The sequence below is a fragment of the Martes martes genome (assembly GCF_963455335.1).
Source record: "Martes martes genome assembly, chromosome: 3".
NCBI lineage: Eukaryota > Metazoa > Chordata > Mammalia > Carnivora > Mustelidae > Martes > Martes martes.
The window spans coordinates 59,027,025-59,048,385 of record NC_137890.1 but is presented as its reverse complement, the minus strand read 5'-3'; the positions used below and the strand labels follow the sequence as shown (position 1 = coordinate 59,048,385).

Sequence of the window (21,361 nt, the reverse complement as noted above, 5' to 3'; positions counted from 1 at the left end):
CAAATGTTTGTTCTTAACATTAAACTCACCAGTGGCTAAATATCTCAGTAATGAGACACAGCCTTTGAAAAAAATATGAAGCACATCATGAACAAGAAACTATATACTTGTAATGCATATATACCTTACTTAAATGCTTTGAAGAGAAAAAAAAATCCACTTTTTACCACATGAATTTTATAGGACTTAACTGTTTGCATAATTTAGGAAATAAAATGAAGAGGACCTCTATTCTTTTATATGAACTATTCTAATCATTTAAAGTAAGTCAATGGGAATTACAATACCTCCCAATTTACTTGTGCACAAGTTGCAGATCTGCATGTAACCTGAGGAGGCTTGCACTGATCTGGTGGTCCAGGGGCTGTAGTAATATCACATTTTTCTGAAAATGGTCCAAACTAGAAAAACAAATACAGCCAGTGTTTTCATTTTTTACACACTGATTGCACAGGTCTCCATAAATATTCATAAAAATAAATAAGTACATTATCCATGTTCTTTTTTTTTTTTTTAAAGATTTTATTTATTTATTTATTTGACAGACAGAGATCACAAGTAGGCAGAGAGACAGGCAGAGAAGGGGGGGGAAGCAGGCTCGCTGCTGAGCAGAGAGCCCGATGTGGGGCTCAATCCCAGGACCCTGGGATCATGACCTGAGCCGAAGGCAGAGGCTTTAACCCACTGAGCCACCCAGGTGCCCCTATCCATCTTCTTTAAGACTAACTGGTCATAACTCTAAAAGCATTCACAGAAAAGAAAAAGATTTAATGATCATGTAAGTCACTGTGGGGTGTTTTAAAGTTTTGATATTTACTGTTTTCTTCTGCTCTTTTTCCTTCATGAACTGTTTCTGTAAGAAGGACAGGGTATCAGGGAATTAGGAATGTGGAATGAGTCAGAAGAAATTATATGAGTGAAGACAAGGATGCCAATTAAAGTATGAGAGATGGTAGGCATAAATTACATCTTAAAATTTAGAACAGTTTTTTTTTTTTTTTTTTTAAGATTTTATTTATTTGAGAGAGAGAGAGAGAGAGTACACTAGGAGCGCAGCAGGGGGAACGGCAGAGGGAGAGGAGGAGGCAGGCCCTCCGCTGAGCAGGGAGCCAGATGTGGGGCTTGGTCCCAGGAACCTGGGATCATGACCTGAGCCTAAGGCAGATGATTAACCAACTGAGCCACCCAGGTGCCCCAAAATTTAGAACAGTTTTAAAAAGAGTCTAAAATATATATTCTCTGGAAATGCAGAAATAAATATTTATTTAAGATGATTTTGACATATTATCTGAATCCTGAAAATACAGATTAAGTACACTAGTATTAAAGATGCTATCCCAGTGTACTATAGCCTTGTTGAGGCTGACAAGATGATGGCTTCAGACAGGAAACAATGACTTATGTTAGAACTGCCAACAAAGTATTGACATAAGAAATTTTAAAATAAGTTTACAGATAACAGATACTGAAATCAGTTGGAGAATGGGACGAAAATACAGTTCACTAAAATATGAAATAATGGGAGAGACTTGTCAGTTTAATTTTGTGGAACTGTAACTACAGAATAAGAAAACAGAATGTTGCTCATTTGAGACAACAAACTACTGCTTTGTCCTTAGAGAACCTGCTTTAATGCAGAGATGAGATATGTCCTGGTTGAGTGGAAAGGGCTTTGGCTCTGGAGTCTGACAGCCCTGAGCCTGTGGCTTACTTCTGTCACTTCTTATTTGTGTGACTGTGGGCAAGGTATTTAGCTTTTCTGAGCCCTAACCTCCTTAGCTGTAAAATGTAGATATCACCTATTTTGTCCACTTTATGCAGTTGTACAAATACATAGCTAATACTCTTTAAAAAGCCTCATAAAACAAGAATGCTTAATGTTTTTTTTTTCCCCCTTAGGTAAAAATCACCTGAAAGTAAATGCTGATATAATCAGTCTCAAAAAACTTAATTATTATTCTAAGTATTTCATCTTATGGTCTTGTTTCTACTCTTAAACTTACTGAAAGTAAAACCTACTAGCACCACTGGAAAGGCAAACTTCAGTCCAGCTGAAGTCCAGAGTGTCACGAATTATAAGTGGGGTTTGAAAATATGGAGATTCTAGAACAACTAAGTTACTGTATACACTGACCTCTCTCTTATTGATATAGGCTTATTAAAAACTGTAAAATTTGGGGGCACCTGGGTGGCTCAGTTGGTAGAGTGGCCAACTCTTGATTTTGGCTCAGGTCATGAACTCAGGGTCCTGAGATCTCGCTCTGTGCTCAGCAGGCTCTGTTTGTCCTTCTCCCTCTGCCTTCCCCCGCTCTCTATCTTCCTCTGCCCCCTTCCCCCGTGCTCTCTCTCTCTCTCTAAAATAGATAAATAAATCTTAAAAAAACTAAAAAAAAAACCCCAAAACAAAAAATAACTGTAAACTTTGGAATCACATATTGAAAGCAAAATGGCTAACTAATGGGTGCAATCATATATGTCATATGAAATACTACTGTGATTATAATTCAATCAACAGTCTTCCTACCCCCATTTTGTTAGCTGCATGCAATCTGAAGCTGTAAGTCTTTCCAGGAAGAAGGTTGCTCACTGTACATTCTACTTCAGAACCTTGGTAAACTTCTCTTGGTTCATCTTTTTCTACAGAAGACATTTCTACACCATAGCAGAAAATGGGTGATCCACCATCGACCAGAGGGGGTCCTAAAGGTGGAAAGATTTATGTAGTTTAACAAAAGGAGTATATTTAGTACTAACTTAATAAAAATTTATTACCAAAATGGAAATTACCCCATCGTAACTGTATTTCTTTTGCTTTGGGTCTACCCTGTAATCTGGGAGGGAGGCATGGGCCAGGAGGCACAGCTGGAGTCTGCACAAGTAAAGATTCAGATACCTGCCAAAACAAAAGCAATAACAAAACAAAAATGCCCCAACCAAATAATCAGACTGCTTTTGTTAAAGGAAAATAACGTGAACACAAAGACTGCACCAATAATTTGAAATTCTACTTGACTTTCAACTGAAAAGAAATAAAGTTCTAAGTAAAATAAAAACCCAATTAAATCATTAAAACTCTAACTTTATAGACATAAAGACACATTCTGTGTGACTATTATACACAAACAAAGATACCAGAAAACCCCCCTCAAAACTCTTCCTTTTCGTCTTTTCATAATTAAACAACAACAGCAAAACAACCTTCAACAATCCTAACGGACATTATTTATGACTCTGTCCAAATGGATTCACAAATCTCTTCTAAAGAAGGTTGTTTTAACATTCTGTAAATACTGTTTGCTATGTTTTCAGGAGGTTTAGACTGTTTTGCTTACTTTACCATATACTGTATTTTTAACTTAAATACTAGTATGTATATATAATCTTTCCTATTTCCTTTCCTCCTAAAAATAATTAAAAAATTAGGTAAGATTTTCCAAGTATTTGGTATCTCCAGGTATTTAGTATTATTTTAGTTTCTATACTATCTAAAAAATATATATTAAGTTTTATTTTAAAAGACTTCTCTTAAAAATACTGACACACAGTGCCATATTCCTTATCTGCACTGTATTAATTTTCTTTCTAAGCATAAAAAATATCTGATCATTACCTTAATCAGAAAGGTTTCTTATATAGAATGCTATAATGCTGAATCAGAAAATTAGAGGCTCTTTTGGGGTACAGTGAATTTCCTTTTTTTAATCCAAGAAGATTTTATTAGATAAAATGAAGCAATTGGATCCCAGGGCCTGTGGGCAGGACTTGCACTCAGTTTCATAATATTCACATTTTCAACACAATACTTACAAATTTATTTTTAAAAAAGGTACCTTCAAAAAAAAGAGGTACCTTTATTGCATCAAATTCCATTTGAAAAATATTAATATGTGTGCTCCACGAACACATTCTTGGTTAAATTCATTAAAAAAAAAAATCACTCCTATTAAAAAACATACCTCTCCAGAACATTACAAATATCTCATATATAATCAATGGCACATTGAGTCCATTTTGGTTAGTGGATCTCTAATAATAACTAAGAACTTTTTTGCAATAAGTAAATATCAGAATCTGTATTTAAACAGTAAATTATATTTTATGATTTGTCCTGATACACATAATTTATGAAGCAATCACTCTACAATTATTTCTATCTCTGTTAGGTATGGTTATTAAGCATCATCCTAAAATTTATCTTTATAAATTTTTCTGCAACATTTTTGTGTATTTGTTTTCCCAAAACTAAACACTAACCAGTCAATACATATTCACTGAATATGGATTATCAGCCAAGTACTATTTTTAGAAATCCTGGTCACTATAAAATTAATCACCTGGGCTACAGAAATTACTCTGGATACATTTCAAATTTTGAGGCGGCATCTGGTGATCCCATCTTATGTGACCCAAACTTGAAAAAAAATCTACATGTAAGCATTACCGCACTCTGTCCTCCATCGCTGATGCAGTAAACTCGTAAACGATAGAAACAACCTGGATTCAGTCGATCACAAAGATGTTCTCTAGTAGCTCCACTGTATATCATATCCCATTTGTTTCCTGTAAGGTGAAGAATTATGTTCAGTCAGCCACAAGGTAATGTTTAACACTCTGGTATCACAGACACAGCAGGTATCCTAGCTTCACTAAGTTAAGTGTTTATGTAATTTGTCAGAAACTATTTAAGCTTGTTTCGAATTTCCTGGAGATGATCTAATTTTCTTTATTTTACAGCTTCCTAGACAAATCTGCATGGCTTTGTTGAAATGAAATATCTCTGTAACTCTGTACAAACTTTGGCTTACGTTCATAATTTGCTTTTAATTAAGCATTTTAAATGTGTTTACTGGTCCAGTAATGACATTATAACACACAAAGAGTAGAAAGAACAAATAACATAGGAAGTTTAGCCTTAATTAAGACATTATTTTGCAGGAAACAGTTCATTGCATAGAAATAAAGACTGTTAAATGTATCATTCAAAAATAAAGTTCACGAGGCACAGAAAATATTACTAAAACTAGAACAATGTAAGTTAAATTTTACAAGATAATTTTTCTCTGATATGTCTGGTTATAAATCTAACTGAATAAACCTTCAGAAGACTTTTTAGTTCAGATATACTGGGACTGAGCAAAGCAAACAAATGAGAAAGGAAATAAAATGTAAATGTAAATTTAATAATATAGGTGTACAGCAGTCTTAAGAGATTATAACTTAAAGTGGATCATAACGGCAAAATACTAACTGCTATAAACAAAGGAAAAATAAAAAGTGAAAGAAAAGAGATCATATAAAATGCAAAGTCATAAAGAGCAGAGGCAGACTGGTATAAATAGAATAAATCTATTAATATATTTTTTTAAGATTTTATTTATTTGTCAGAGACAGAGAGAGAGAACGCACGTGCCGACAAGCAGGAGAGCAACAGGCAGAGGGAGAGGGAGAAGCAGGTTCCCTGCGGAGCAAGGAGCTCAATGCAGGACTTGATCCCAGGACCCTGGGATCATGACCCAAGCTGAAGGCAGATGCTTAACTGACTGAGCCACACAGGTATCCCTAAATCTATTAATTTTTAGTAGTTATTCTTACCATTAGAACCTTCTGCCATCTCCACTACATATTTATTGATGGCTGCACCTCCATTGTCTTTTGGTGGGTCTAGCCAAAAAAGTAAAAAGTGGTATTAGGCAAAGTACATATAATTAAACAGTGACAGAAATCTTAATAAACAGAATACCAAACCTCAGACTGTTAAAAAAAAAAAAAAAAAGAATCACCTGTAATGCTTTTTTAATTAGTACCAGCATTTTAAGTAGTGTATAAACAGATGTGCAAAAAATGTTTTATTTTTTTTTTTCAAGTTTTATTTATTTAACAATCTCCACACCCAACTGTGGGGCTCGTTTGGAGCTTGAATTCAGGACCGTGTGAGATCAAGACTTGCATGCTCTGAGCCAGACAGGCACTCTAACAAATGTTTGTTTTAAGTGAATAAGTGATTTTCATTTTTCATGAGAGCCAGGATGACCCAAGTGACTTTTTAAGCTATAATTTCAGTAATCATTCATTTCACACAGTGCTACCTCTGCTCATAGTCTTACTGCAGGTTCCAAGTTCTTCCTATAACAAATATGAACTCTGTATTTGTGTGAGTGCAAAGTTTTCCAAAAAAAAAAAAAGATACCCAAACAATGAATGATTCTCACATTTCCTATTGAACTTGCTTGAGCTAACAAAGGTACCCAACTATCCTAAGAATTATCTTAATATTCAAATCATTTTAATCAAATATAAAAGTAATGATGTACAAATATGCATATCTTACCCCAAGTTATTTTAAAACTGTGTGAATGTATCTTTCCTTTAACTGAAGGCTTCACAGGTACTCCTGGTTTATCAGGGCATGTAGTAAATTCTACTACTTCACTTGGATTACTTTTACCTTCTGAGTTGTAAGCAATAACCTGTGACATAAAAAAACCAAAGATTTAAAACAGTATTTGATACCTAATGATAATGACTTAATGAACAAAGTGTTGAGAGATAAATGAGCTCAATCAAATTATAAAGATAAATTTTCAGACTGTGATGGCTTGGTATGTGAGAACTGCTTGTCTTCAACAGGGACTCAGCATATATGAAGAATATTTAGGTATAATCCCCTTTTAGAGTCAGTTCTGGGAATGTAAGTTTAAGTCTAAAATTACTAACCAAGAATCATCATAGGAATAAGCTATAATCTGATGATACTTGATAGGCTTTGGGCTTGATTTACTTATTCTTTTACTATTCTTTGAGTTTTAAAAAGATGTCCACAAATTCTTTGAATTTCCTTTATTCATGTAAAGGCAAATTCCTCTTACCTTTGAATTGTTCTTAATAACCTGCTTCCAGTATAATGTAACAGAAATGAGACTGTGTAACTTCCCTACACAAAAATCCATTTGGTGACGAACTAAAGCTTTTGACCAAAAGTCAGAGAGGAACTGAGGGCTAACAACCAACTTGAGTGAACTTGGGAGCAAATCCTCCAGCCCCAGTCAAGTCTTCAGATGACTGTAGCCCTAGCTGGCATCTTGACTCTAACCTCACATAAAACCTTCATGAGACCCACTCAGCTAAGCTGGTCCTGAATTCCTGACACGCAGACCCAATACTTGTTTTTTTCAAGCTATTAAGTGGCACAGCAATAAACATAATTCATATCTAAGTATTTTTATATCTGACTTTAGAAATTCAATATATATTTTTACCTTTTCTATTGAACTTAAAGCTCCTGAAGTCAAATATCCAACTTGATATGATTTTCTCTTTTCTAAACCTGCTCTTTCTCATCTTTGCTCTTTCTCATCAGCAAAAAGTACCATCATCTACCTAGTTGCTCAAGTCAAAAATCTAAGAAACATCCTTGATTCTTCCTTCTCTAAACCTACAACTTAAATCTATTAGCAAATCCTGTCAACTCTACCTCTACTTTTCTGTTTTCTGCTACTACTACCACCTTAGTCAAGGCTTCTTTTATTCTATCTTTTCTGAATGACTACAATATATTACTAACTAGTTTCCTAGCTTCCATTCCTCTCAATTCTATTTTCTACACAACTGCCAAAGGGACTTACTTCTTAGCTTAGAACCTTCCAACAGCTTCTCATTTTACTCAAAATAAAATCTAAATTCTCTATGGCCTACAACACCCTATATGATTTCACCCCTGCCTACCTCCACTTTACAGTCTTTTGCATTAGCAGTTATTTTCCCTGCCCAAAATGTTCTTTTTGTTCTTGACATGCTAACTTCTTCTGGTTATTCAGATTCAAGTGTCATTTCCAAAAGTACTTCCTTGACTACCCAATCATTCTTTTTTTTTTTTTTTTTTTTTTTTTAAAGATTTTATTTATTTATTTGACAGAGAGAGAGAGAGAGATCACAAGTAGGCAGGGAGGCAGGCAGAGAGAGGAGGAAGCAGGCTCTCCGAGGAGCAGAGAGCCCGATGTGGGGCTCGATCCCAGGACCCTGGGATCATGACCTGAGCCGAAGGCAGAGGCTTTAACCCACTGAGCCACCCAGGCACCCCGACTACCCAATCATTCTGTCACCTCTCCCTAATTTGATTAATCCACGTAGCACTTATCACCATCTGCTATTTGCTTGTTTACTGTCTATTCCCCTAACTAGAGTATTAGTTATTTTAATTACTGTTATATTCTTAGTGTTTAGAACAGTGCTTTATTATAGAATAGATGCTCAATAATTATAGGATGAATGGATGACTCAAGACAAGCTCCATTATGATATGACATGATAATATACACATGGATGTAAATAAAGCTACCCCCAAATAAATCATGCAGCTCATGAGAATGCAGTAAAATTCGGTTCAATTGTTCAATTTTGCTCAGGCTTCCTCAGTCCTCCCATACACGACAATGCATTTTATTTGCTGCTTTACAAACTGGACCACAAAGAGAGTCAAAACAATATGGTACACAGTGTTTACTCAAACCTAGAACTAGAAGAAACTATTAAAGTAAGAAGAGACTCCCCCAAAACGAGAAAGATCCACTAATTATATTTTTAAGACTATATATTTTGGCACTGCCTCCTTTTACTTCAGTTAGCCATGAAGGTATTAAATGTTATAAAGCCATATACTTATCTCCCCACCCCCACAATTTTACAAATAATCAAAAACATTCATTCAGTTCCCCACCATAGAGGGAGCACTGTGCTGGGAACTCAAGGTTTGGTGCACTCTGTATCTTCAACAAGTTTAGAATCTTTAAGCAGAAGACAAGCAAGATGTATATGAAAAGATTTAGGCAATAGGAGAAAGATTACTAAGGCATAAAATGGTCCATAAAGGCTTCTGAAAAGGTAAACAGAAGTGATATGAGGTCTTCATGGGCCAGAGCAGTAAAAGGGCAAAACTGGGTGAGAGAGAGAACAGAAAGCCCTGGGTATAGAGCAGAAATAATAGTAAATAGTGAGCTCTGATCAAGGAAGAATAAGTAATCAATCTGGTGAGATAGGCAGTTCAAGTAAGGAGTGAAAGACAGTGCATTTTAAAAACTGAATGTGTCAGAATATAAAAAATCTTATATGAAACTAAGGGAATTGTTTTTTTGTTTTTTGTTTTTTTTTTTTAAAGGGAAAGCTGTATTTCGGAAAGATTAATCTAGGTATAAAATGATAATTAGAAAGAATAGCTTGATAACAGCACAGAACAGGTTTGGAGATTTAGTATTCTTCAGAATAAAAAATGACAGCTGACAGAAAGCAAAGAGATGATGTATCCAAGGGAGAAAGGGGCATAGTAAGTTAGGAATAAACTTGGGCACACTTAGATTAGGGCAAAGGAGAAAGGAAGACCTCATAAAATGACACTGGACAAGATGAGGAGGAGGAAGGCAACATGTTTATGTACTGTCACTGATGCTGACATGTAAGTGTGTAAGTGAATTTCAAAGATGGAAGATAGGAGAAGCTGATGGATCCCAGATACTAACTGACTGATTTCTCTCCATCTGAAAAAAAACTTCAAAAATAAGTAATAAGCTGCAGTGTAGTATTTAAGGGTTCTCAGCTCAAGGTACTCAGAACTTGATCTTTAGAAGGTTTGCTGCTTAAAAAACTATTTTTCAGGAACTTTAGGAAATAAGAAATCAGCCTCCTACTGGCCCAGAGTCATAGGGAGTGGCCACTAGCTTCTGAAGCCTTTAATAATAAGAAATATTATAATTATTAATAATTATTATCATTTTAAATTTGGACAACAGGTCTCAGCCAGCTTCTAATGAACCATTTGATAGAGTCAGCATTGTACACTTGTTAACCACTCTGAATTTTAACTGATTTTAAGAATTTTGGCTGCTTTCTTATGCTTTAAGTTTTTATTTTCATTTTTCTTTTGTCCTTTACATTTTTTCATTGTTCCTATTTTGTTTTAGTATTTTGAGTGTCCTAGGATTGTCTGTAGTGTAGAAACTAGAACTCTTGGCATTTAGTAAACTTGGTCATATTACAATTTTATGTTAATTATATCATTATTTCTTTACAATCAGTAATATACTAACTATCTAGTCATTGCTTTCTGGATTATAGTATTTTGCTGCTTTTGCTTAGTATTCTAAGATTTCTTTAGTGTTAAGACTTTATTTTGATATGGTTTGCTTGAAAGAGGAGTTTGCAATGTCAAAATAGAAAAGAAAGTCTGAGACAGCAATAGGATTTAATGATTCAAAAGCCTGTCAGCTGGCACCCAGCACAAACAGATTCAAAATGTCCAAGCTTCTAGAAGACTACATAGTCATCATTTTCTTTTTTTTTCCCCCTTTAGATCAGTGGTTCTCAAATTTCAGTAAGCCTCAGAATCACTTGGACAGTGCTGAAACACAGATTGCTAAGTCTTATCCCAGAATTTTTGATTCAACAGAACTGAGGGGGCCAGAAAATTTACATTTCTAACAAGTTCCCATGCTGATACAATGGTCTGGTGATCACACTTGGGGAACTACTATTCTTGGTTATCACTATTACAATTGATTATTTAATAAGCTTTTATATAATCCCTTCCTATAAGCCAGTGATTTGTTAAGAGTTTATTTAGAGACATTGTTTTCCTATTCCCTCTCTAGTTACTTGGGGGTACTTTTTGTAAAAAAGTCTATTGCCTCCTTGGAGATTCTGACTGTATACCCTGCAATCTGAATGTGACTGCCACAGTGAAACAATTTTAAATAAAAATCTGTAATTTTTTAAAATAGTGGATCATAAGAAATTTACTCCCTTATATGTATATATAACATTTTTATCTCTATGTGGAAATAACACCATGGTGTTACAGGATAGCAGAATTCTTTTTTTTTTTTTTTTTTTTTTTTGACAGACAGAGATCACAAGCAGGCAGAGGGGCAGGCAGAGAGAGAGAGAGAGGAGGAAGCAGGCTCCCCGCTCGGCAGGGAGCCCAATGCGGGACTCGATCCCATAACCCTGAGATCATGACCTGAGCCGAAGGCAGAGGCCCAACCCACTGAGCCACCCAGGCGCCCAATTCTTTTTTTTTTTTTAAAAAGATTTTATTTATTTATTTGACAGACAGAGATCACAAGTAGGCAGGGAGACAGTCAGAGAGAGAGAGGGGGGGGATGCAGGCTCTCCGAGGAGCAGAGAGCCCGATGTGGGACTCGATCCCAGAACCCCGGGATCATGACCTGAACTGAAGGCAGAGGCTTAACCCACTGAGCCACCTAGGTGCCCCCAGGATAGCAGAATTCTAAGAATTTTAATAAACTTACCAAATTATAAAGATCTTAACATTTTCCCTTAGAAAATATTGATCATTTTTTAATCATTACTGAATAATCATAACAATAATCATTACTGAAGCAAAATACAATCCAACATCATCCTAAGAGGAAAACTGAATGAACGTACCTACTTCTTAAGTATTTTATAAATCTTGTAAAAATATGAAAACTCTATTTGGAAAAAATTAAAATCACTCAGTGTTATCATAAGTTTTAAAAATGAAGCTGATATATAAGACAAAGCATAATAAATAGAATTATTATGCTCTTCACAATCAAATCTCATGCTTAAAAATTTTCTAAGGTTCTCAAGGGATAAAATTTATCTTTGCTTTTTAATAGTGAAAACAATTTACAGTAGCTTCTATCATTTATTTGAAATGATTCGATTAAACAAGTACTGAGAAGAAAATTCAAATGTTGAATGTATCAACTAATAAGCATCTTGTATTTTTAGAAAAACTTGGGCACAAAAATGTAGGCTGGCTTATATTAATTGGTATATTTCAAGCACTGTCTCCAAGAAATAGCAATGTATATCCCCGATCAAGTCAGAGTTAAAAATACCCTGAGAATGGATGCTATACTATGAAAGAAAGAATTTCTGGAATCTCCACAGCGGATGAATTTTCAAAGCTTGCTAGTGCTTCAAGTGAGCAAGAATGATACATATAGTTTCCATGCCTCAAGCAAGCAAGCAAATGACATGTAGAGTCTGTCTGCTTTACACCAGAAATAATTCAGTGTAAAGGCCAACAGGTGAGCTAAACAAGGGAAGTATCTCTGCTGGGGGATAGGTGGGTTGGCTGGAGGCAGCAGCATTTGCCTAGTAGGGACTCAAGCACCCCGTACAGAACTTTATGGGAGGGGGAGGAATTTGTTCCACAAACTAAATATAATGGACATAACTGGGGCAAAGTTTCTTTCTGATGATGAAGGGAGCTAGAAATAAGAAAAAGGAGAAAACCAGAATTAACCTGTGGTATTGGATTAAAATTGGAGGTACGTGTGTAAACTCATGGTTTAAAAAGATAGATATATATGTAGAAATACAGATGTAAATGTGTTTGTGCATATAAATTTTGTGTGTGCACATACATACATATAGCTCATAGCTCTGTCCATTGAGAGGGTGTCCAGGAGTAGCAAAACTGTTACAGCAATAAGTAATATTTGCTTCCCAGATTTTGGCTTATAAATACCATTGTCTATTGAAAGGACCCAAGTGCTTTGAAAAACAAAACAATCTCAAGGCTGAAGAAGGGAAAGTACAAGATGAGACTGGAATATCATGTGCCAGAAAGGAAAGGTTCAAAGAATGATGGGGGGCACATTTCAAAAGGATCTGAAAGCCAGCCTGAAGGGGTTCCTAAATCTGAAACAATTTGAGTCTCACAACTGACAATCATACTAACAAAAATAACCCACTCAGTAAACAGGAATCCGTGAGTTCATATTAACATAAATGAGAAAAGGAAGCTTTTCTTTATAGTATAATGCCAAATAATAAATGTAGAAGGCATAATAAAATTGAAAATTTTTATTTTTATTTTATTTTATTTTAGTTGCCACTTGACAACTATTGATCAGTAATAATGGACTCAGGCAAGAATTATCAATGGATGTTAAAACCAGCACATGAAAATCTGACAAAAACCAAGATGTTTACATAGTATTTAGAAAATGCTATTATTAGAAAGGGAAAAGGAAAACCTTACGGTGAAGAAACATGGTAAAAATAACCTTCATCAAGTGAATACCAGTAATGAGACAAAATGAAATTGTGTACCACTTGATATAATGTACTTAGAAAATAAAAGCATTACTTTTTCAGATATTGCTAACAAAAAAGCACATTCTGAATGTGTTTAACAACATCCACATTTTAGAAGGTGTTTGCTCACATTATACAAATAAAAGTCCCATAAAACATTAAAATTGATTTGAATTTAAATATATATAAATAAATATAAATATATTTATGTAATATATAAATATTATATATAATTATATATAAATGAAATATTTATTATTATATTATATAATATATAATATGATATATTATATATTATAATATATAAATAAAATAAAAATTATATATAAATAAAATATAAATATATAATATAAATATATTGACAATGTTACATAGTAAGAAAGCAGTAATGCTCATTAGAAAAGTCAAAACTATTTTAACTTTTTATGTTTTTTTGAGTGCGAGCAAGCAAGCGAGTTACTGACCATGAGTGGGGAGAGGCAGAGGGAGAGTGAGAATCCTAAGAAGGCTCCACATCCAGTGTGAGGAGCCTGATGCGGGGCTTGATCTCACAATCCCGTTATCATGACCTGAGCCAAAATCAAGATTTGGATGCCCAACTGACTGAGCCACCCAGGCTCCCCAAGCCCGAAACTATTTTGGATTTAAAACCAAGGAGTGAGGTGTATACTTAACTTTAAGACAACAGGAACAACAAGAATGACAAATAAATTTTATATGGGCTTTCAAAGCTTACCTTAAATTTATACTTTGTACTACGTCTGAGATTCTTTACTGTGTAAGCAAGATCTTCTCCATCATATTTAGGCTTAAAACCATATCCCTGGAAAGTGAAAATAAGCCTTTCTTAGATGTCTAACAGCAGAAATATGGGGAATAACAAACATGCAAAAAGACCCAGGTCTTCATCATCTTCTACTGTGTACAAGGTGATTAATGCTCTCTTAAGTGTAATACTCACCTTGATACTTCTATCTTGAATGGACAGATCCAGAAATGCTAATGAATGTTTGTAGGGGGATGGAGAACTCCTCCATAAATATAGTAACCAAGAGAAGATCTTTGTGTTGAAGGTAAAGTCAGTCAATGGTAATATCACCATCAGTAAGCGTATCTCTAAAATAGACTTTCCTACACAGATGTTGTAAGAGCTAAACAGAGTTATAACCATTTGACATACTTACCTTGCCCTGTGTTTAAGTAAATAAATAAACAGTTGGCTGTGCTGGCAGGAAGGCATGTCACTTAGGTATTGGATTGCTATTTATAGCTCCAGGGACAATGCCTCACTACTTTCCCACTGTTATTTTTAAAAGTTGATATATAATTCACATACTGTAAAATTCCCACTTAAAGTATGAAATTCAATAATTTATAGTGTATTCACTATACAATTATCATTGAATCCTAATTCTACAATGAAGCCTGTACTTTACTTTTTGGTTAGCAGTTACTTCCCCTCTTTTCTCATCCACTAATATACTTTCTAATAAACTAATACACTTTCTGTGTATTCATGTTCATTCATGTCATGACTAGTTCCATTCCTTTATATGGTTCAATGATACTCCACTGTATGGATATATCACACTTTGTTTATCCATTCAACAATTAATGGACATCTGGGTTGTTCCCACTTTTTGGGTATTATGAATAATGCTATGAACATTCATGTACAAATTTCTGTATAAACATGTGTTTTCAAGTTCTCTTGGGTATATAGCTGGGAGTGGACCAATGTATTTTTCACTCAAATTGCTTTAAAGTAGCTCTGAAAAGCTATGAAACTATGTAGAACTAATAGAAGACACCCTAACTCATGTTAGCTACGTTTTAGCTCATAGAAGACAAACCACTGGAAACCTGATTCTGGTGGCACTATATAATGTCATGTGATGCTCTTCATATCTTCTGTGGTGCTTGGGAAAGCAGTGTATGAACACAGCTGGAAAAGGTGGACATATTATTTCCTTATTTTTTAGAGTTGCTTAGGCTGAAAGGCTAAGCTTCCCCCTCTTTATTTTCCCTAAAACACATATATTTAAAAATGCAGTCTATGCTGTTCCTAGGCGCAAATATATACAAACAAACATAAAAAAACAAAACCCCCTCCCACACATCAAGAAAAGACAAGACTGAGTTCTTCCTCATTCCCAATTCCTCCTAAATAATAACCAACACCAAGGACTTAAGGATCTGGGAAAGGATCTAACTACTGTGGCACTATTTACTTATAAGGACTGATGTTACCTGAAATAGGTTTTAAACACTACTTAAAATACATATTTATACTTACTGAAGTTTCTTCCTCCATCTCTAAAATGTAAGAAATTCCTTCATCTGATGGTGTTCCCGAGGGCTTACTCCATTGTAAAGATAACCAAGTAACACCAGCCTTAGTTAATACAGGACTTGCTGGCATAGAAGGGGCACAGCCTGAAGTGTAATATAAGACTTCTTCACTAAAACCACTGTTGAAACAAATCGTTTTTAAGAATGAATGGAAAAGAGCTATTTTTATAGCTAAAGAATTCAATGTGATAAATGACATTTTCTGAAAGTGACAATTTTTGATAACTAATTATAATCCAAATAATGTGTCTTGGAGTTGATAATATTTTCATGGTTACCAGATCAGAACCTAAAAGTGTATTTACTAATACACTTTTAAAACTGTAGTTTATGTAAGTAACATCTTCTCTTATAGCTTTTGCTATGATAGTTAATACATCTTTACTATACCAACATAAACTAAAGCAGAATTTTTAGTGGATAATTTGGATTCTGCATAATTTATATTAAGTGAAGTTGACTAAATAATATATTTGCATTAAAATGTATCTTACCTTGTGCCATACTCATTTTTGGCTGACAGTCTAAATTTACAACCCATTGCTGGTGACAGTTTAGTAATTTTAAATTGCTTCTGTAAGCCCATATAACACTGACAAAATTCTCCATTTCCTTTTCCCTAAAAAAAAATTGGCTGATTATTATATATCATGTACATTACTGTAAAAAGATAAATCCACAAAATTCCTCCTTGATGAATAATGACATATGAGCTGGTATACATTAAAAGTCATTTTGTTACATGAATCATGGATCTCAAGAGAAAGTAGAGATAACCTATATCTTTTAAATGGTACTTACTGTTCATTAAATGCAGAATTTACAAACTAGAAAGTAGGTATCTCTGTATTTACCTTCTTGAACTAAGTACCCTGTTTTAACTGATGCTAAATGTCTGGGTTTAGTGAAAGAAATTCTTTCGATGTATGGACCCCACAATCTCTATGGGGGGACTGGTAGTAGCAGAAATAGGGTGATCTTTGATATACACAACTAGCAGTGTTCCTCAATCTATGAAAAGTTCTACACAGTTTTAAGGTCCCTAAGTGATTCTCAAACCTCCACCTTAACAGCTGCTAACATTCTATAAAATAGATTCTGGAAACACAACTGCGTAGGTTTAACAGTAACAGAATATAAGCAGAGAGAAAACCCCAATTATAGGCAAAGAGAATGGTAGAGAGAAAAGTCTGCAGCTCAGGACAACTAAAGAGTGTTAGAAGTTTAGGATGCTACATAAAATAGACACGTTTCTCCATCCACTCTTCTCTACTGCGTTGGTAGAGGTAAACTGTGGTTTTAGGGTGACTTCTTCAAAGAAAACCTTCAATCTCTATCTGGCTGCTTTACTACACTTTCCTGTTTTAATGGTGTTTACAGTTGATTCTATTGAGTTGTCTAAATAGAAAATTGTATCATCTCTAAATAATAATAATTTTGCCCCTCAGCCCAGCCATTACTTGGCTGTACCTGTATGTTCCAAAACATACTTCATTAACGTTACGTAAAGGTGGGAATGACTAACAACTTTGACTTGTTTCAGCTTTGACTAGAAATGCTTTTATTGTTTAGTGATGGTACTTCACTTAATACAAAAATAACTATCAGATAAGGAATTATCTTCCTTTCCTAATTTGAGTTTTAACTAAGTGTTAAATTTTATCAAATATCTTTTCATAATTTATCAACATATGTTCTTTTCTTCTAAATTACTATGATAGATTTCCTAATTCTAAATTCTCTTAAAACTTCTGGCATAAAACCTACTTGTTTGTGCCTCATTACTCTTTTAATATAGGCATACCTTGTTTTATTGCACTTCATTTTACTGTGCTTTGCTGATAGTGTTTTTTACAAAGTCTGTTTTGTGGCAACCCTGCATCAAACAGTTCTACTGGTGCCATTTCTCCAACAGCATTTCCTAACTTTGCGACTCTGTATCATGTTTTGGTAGTTCTTATAATATTTCAAATTTTTTTCATATTATTGTATTTGTTATGGTGATTCATGGAAGAGGCCAACATATCAACATTAACAGGAGTTCAGCAGAAGCGGATTCCAACCCTCACGGATGATTTTGTGGGTTCCAAGACTTCAACAGAGGAAATAACAGCAGATGTGGTGGAAACAGCAAGAGAACTAGAATTAGAAGTGAAGCCTGAAGATGTGACTGAATTGCTGCAATCTCATGACAAAACTTAAGTGGATGAAGAGTTGCTTCTTAAGGATGAGCAAAGAAAGTGGTTTCTTGAGAGGGAATCTACTCCTGGTGAAGATGCTGTGAAGACTGTTGAAATGACAACAAAGGATTTAGAATTTTACATAAACTTAGTTGATAGGGTAGCAGCGGGGTTTGAGGGGACTGATTCTGGTTGTGAAAGAAGTTTCAGTGTTGATAAAATGTTATCAAACAGCATCGCATGTTACAGAGAAATGGTTCATGAAAGGAAGAGTCAACTGATGCAGCAAACTTCACCGTTGTCTTATTTTTTCAAGAAATTGCTGAAGGCACCCCAACTTTCAGCAAGCACTACACCCTCATCAGCCTGCAGCCATCAACATCGAGGTAAAACCCTCCACTAGCAAAAAGATTATGACTCACTGAAAGCTCAGATGATGGTTAGCATTTTTTAGCAACAAAGTATTTTTAAAATAAGGTATGCACATTTTTTTTTAAAAAGACAATGCCATCGTACCTTTAACAGACTACAAATATTGTGTGGTATATAACTTTTATATGCATTGGGAAACCAAAAAAATTCATGTGGCTTGCTTTGAGATATTTGTTTTATTGTGGTTGGCTGGAACCAAACCTGCAACATCTTCAAGGTATGCCTACATACTGCTTAATTCCCAAATTATCAATGGAATTTCTTCTATACCCTCTGGCCACTCACTCCTCTTAGCTGTGGTATAAGCAGTAGGAAAAGAGAGAACGTAATAAATGACAGTAAAACGAAGTACTACATAACAGAGCTCAGTGTGCTTGCTGAATAATGGCCTGCAAAGATATCCAAGTCCTAAACCGTGGAACCTGTGAATGTTACTCTATTCAGGGACTGTACAGATGTTATTAAGTTAAAGCTCTTGAGATGGAGAGATTATCCTGTATTATCTAGGTGGACCTTAAATGGAATTACAAATGTCCTTTTTAGAGCAAAAAAGAGGTGAAGACAGAAGAGGAAAAAGGCCATGTGATAATGGCAGCAGGGGCAGAAAAGGCTATCTGATGAGGCCGTGGGTTCATGGTAATGACACAGTAATGAAGAGAGCCTCCAGAAGCTGGAAAAGTTAGGAGAAGGGATTCTCCTCTAGAGTCCCTAGAAGAAGCATGGCTATAGCGACATCTTGATTTTGGCCCAGTGAGAGTCACACTGGATTTCTGGCTTCCGGAAATATAGGAGAATGAGTGTGTGTTGTTTTGAACCATCAGGTTTGTAGCAATGTGTTAAAGTAGCCATAGTAAAAAATTATACTTGCTTTTAAGGCTGATGTGAAAAAAAAATTTCCTTCATCAAGGTAATTACCCAAGTGAGAACTTTGAGGGGTTTAAGTCAAAAACAAAAAATAAAACAAAACAAAACATAGGGAGGTCCAGTCAGTAATGTTTTCTAGGAACACCATTAATTCGCTCATGCACCACCAAAAGCATTCATAATGTTTTTTAAAGAGGAATAAACTATTAAAACAAAGTATTTCTGCTTGAGGATATATACACATAAATTCCCCCTAATTTAAAAGATCCAATTTACTTACCTCATCCCATTCTAAAATAAAGCTTTGGATTTTAGAACCATTGTCACTAGGTGCCTAAAAGAAAGAGCACAAATTGTTAGAACTTTTGTAAAAGATACTGTGAGAATCTAATCTGAGGAATCTATTGTGTTGCAGATGTTCTCTGTGGCTTACCTCTGGAAAAATTGCACAGGCAATACAGATATATATGTATTATATAACCCTACAATCCCTTTAAATGCAAGGTAAGAAAACGAAGCAGAGTCTATTCAAGTTTTTCTGAACACTGAACAACTTCCTGTAGCAAGAACCATCTTAACTTTTTAATCCATTTAAAAAATCACTTTGCCTTTTGTCAGAAGGTTTTATCAGCTTTAAGTTCCTAGGATTGAGCCTGTCATTTTCATTAAAACTCACTTTACAATCTATAAGTAATACTGTGTGATACACCAGAGAAGGAAAGAATCAGGGAGCTTAGAAGAACTTCAAGATGTCACACTGTCTGGATCTTTGCTTCTAGATACCATGTGCCCATTACCTAATACTGCTCATTCAACAATCTGTTAATCTTCAGTGGTGAAAATTTGTCTTCCTTAACATTTTATTCTAGGATTTAATCACTCTAGAACTCAAGAATTTCAACCTTATTTCTACTTGAATTTTCTACCATTTCAACTTGCTTCCTCTTTATTCTCACTTTAGATGCAGAAAAATGGATCATTACTCTCCTTTTAATAGCTTCATCCATTTGAAGACAACTGACTTTAAGACTCCTTTTATCAAAATTAAATAATCTTAACTTTTAAAATTGTTCTCCAGAGAATTCCTGTAATTCTCTGGACTCTATTTGGTTTTTATACAATATTGCCAACCATGTATTTTTAAAAAGATTTTATTTATTTATTTGAGAAAAGGAGTGACAGAGAGTGAGTGAGCATGAGTGGGGAAGAAGGGCAGAGGAGAGGGGGAAGCAGACTCCCCACTGAGCAGGGATCCTGATGTGGGTCTCAATCCTTGGACTCTAGGATCATGGCCTTAAGATGCCTTAAGTGAAGGCAGATGTTTAACTGACTGAGCCACCTAGGCGCCCCCATTACGAACCATGTTAAGAGCAATCAAGAATGGTCAACTTTTTAATAAAGAACTTTTTATAACATGGAGGTCCAAATTATTTGTTGACCATTAACACAGATCTTGTATTTAAAAATTTTTTTAAATTATAATTTTTAAGTGGTGAATATGACCGGGATTTGCTATGCAAGTTACAGGTGTGGCAGTTCAAAGTAACTATATTATGGATGGGGCAGAAAAAAAAACCTTGGGAAATTCAACTCTTACACAGCAAAGGAAGAGAATCCTAAGGCAGAAAAGATTGCAAATCTCAGCAAGAAGTGTGTGGTATAAAAATATATTTCCCCATGCACCTGGGTGGCTCAGTGGGTTAAAGCCTCTGCCTTCAGCTCAGATCATGATCCCAGGGTTCTGGGATCGAGCTCCGCATCTGGCTCTCTGCTCAGCGGGGGGCCTGCTTCCTCCTCTCTCTGTCTGCCTCTCTGCCTACTGGTGATCTCTGTCTGTCAAATAAATAAATAAAATCTTTTAAAATATATATATATATTTCCCCATAATTAATGCCCCCAGATTGCGCTAGTCCAGTTTCTAAGGTTGCACATTTATTTTCCTTAATTTTTTCTACTTTATTTTGTGAGGCTTTCCAAGTCAAGGAAATGGATTCTCTTCAACTCCCTGGAAGAAGCATGGCTATGGTTACACCTTCAACAACCTGTGACCATTTCTCCAAGTTAGAGGGGAAACTATTAGGTGTAAGTGTTTTTACCTTATCTCATTTAATCCTCAAACCAACTCTTTGTAGTATTATTATCCAAACTATACAAAAGAGGAAATGGAGGCTTTAAAGAACCCGAATAAGTTGCCCCAGATCACTCAGTCATTAAGAGAACAGAGCTGAATTTGCTCAGACACAAAACCAGTGTTCCTACTCAGCAATATTCCAGAAGCTGAGCAACAGGAGGTCTGGTAGGTATTAGTAATTATAAGAGAGTAGAAGACCAACTTCAGTTAGCTTTTTATCATCACCATGCACTGGCAACTCTAAACAATACTTCTGATATAATACTTCTCTCAAGCTGCTACCTCATGTGTCACCCACGCCATGATTCTGATGCCATGT

General features: G+C 35.1%; 1 protein-coding gene across 1 annotated transcript in view; it reads right to left on the bottom strand.

Moving 5' to 3' along the window:
- FNDC3A (fibronectin type III domain containing 3A) overlaps window positions 1-21,361 on the bottom strand; it is a 170,332-nt gene that overhangs the window by 14,889 nt on the left and 134,082 nt on the right. Inside the window, exons 11-20 of the mRNA XM_080797998.1 lie at window positions 19,192-19,245; window positions 15,930-16,054; window positions 15,380-15,554; window positions 13,820-13,906; window positions 6,329-6,467; window positions 5,593-5,661; window positions 4,442-4,560; window positions 2,788-2,893; window positions 2,525-2,700; window positions 288-401 (exon numbers count right to left, since the gene is read on the bottom strand). Of these exons, the coding sequence (XP_080654124.1) occupies window positions 288-401; window positions 2,525-2,700; window positions 2,788-2,893; window positions 4,442-4,560; window positions 5,593-5,661; window positions 6,329-6,467; window positions 13,820-13,906; window positions 15,380-15,554; window positions 15,930-16,054; window positions 19,192-19,245 (1,164 nt within the window). The remainder of the gene's footprint in view (window positions 1-287; window positions 402-2,524; window positions 2,701-2,787; window positions 2,894-4,441; window positions 4,561-5,592; window positions 5,662-6,328; window positions 6,468-13,819; window positions 13,907-15,379; window positions 15,555-15,929; window positions 16,055-19,191; window positions 19,246-21,361) is intronic.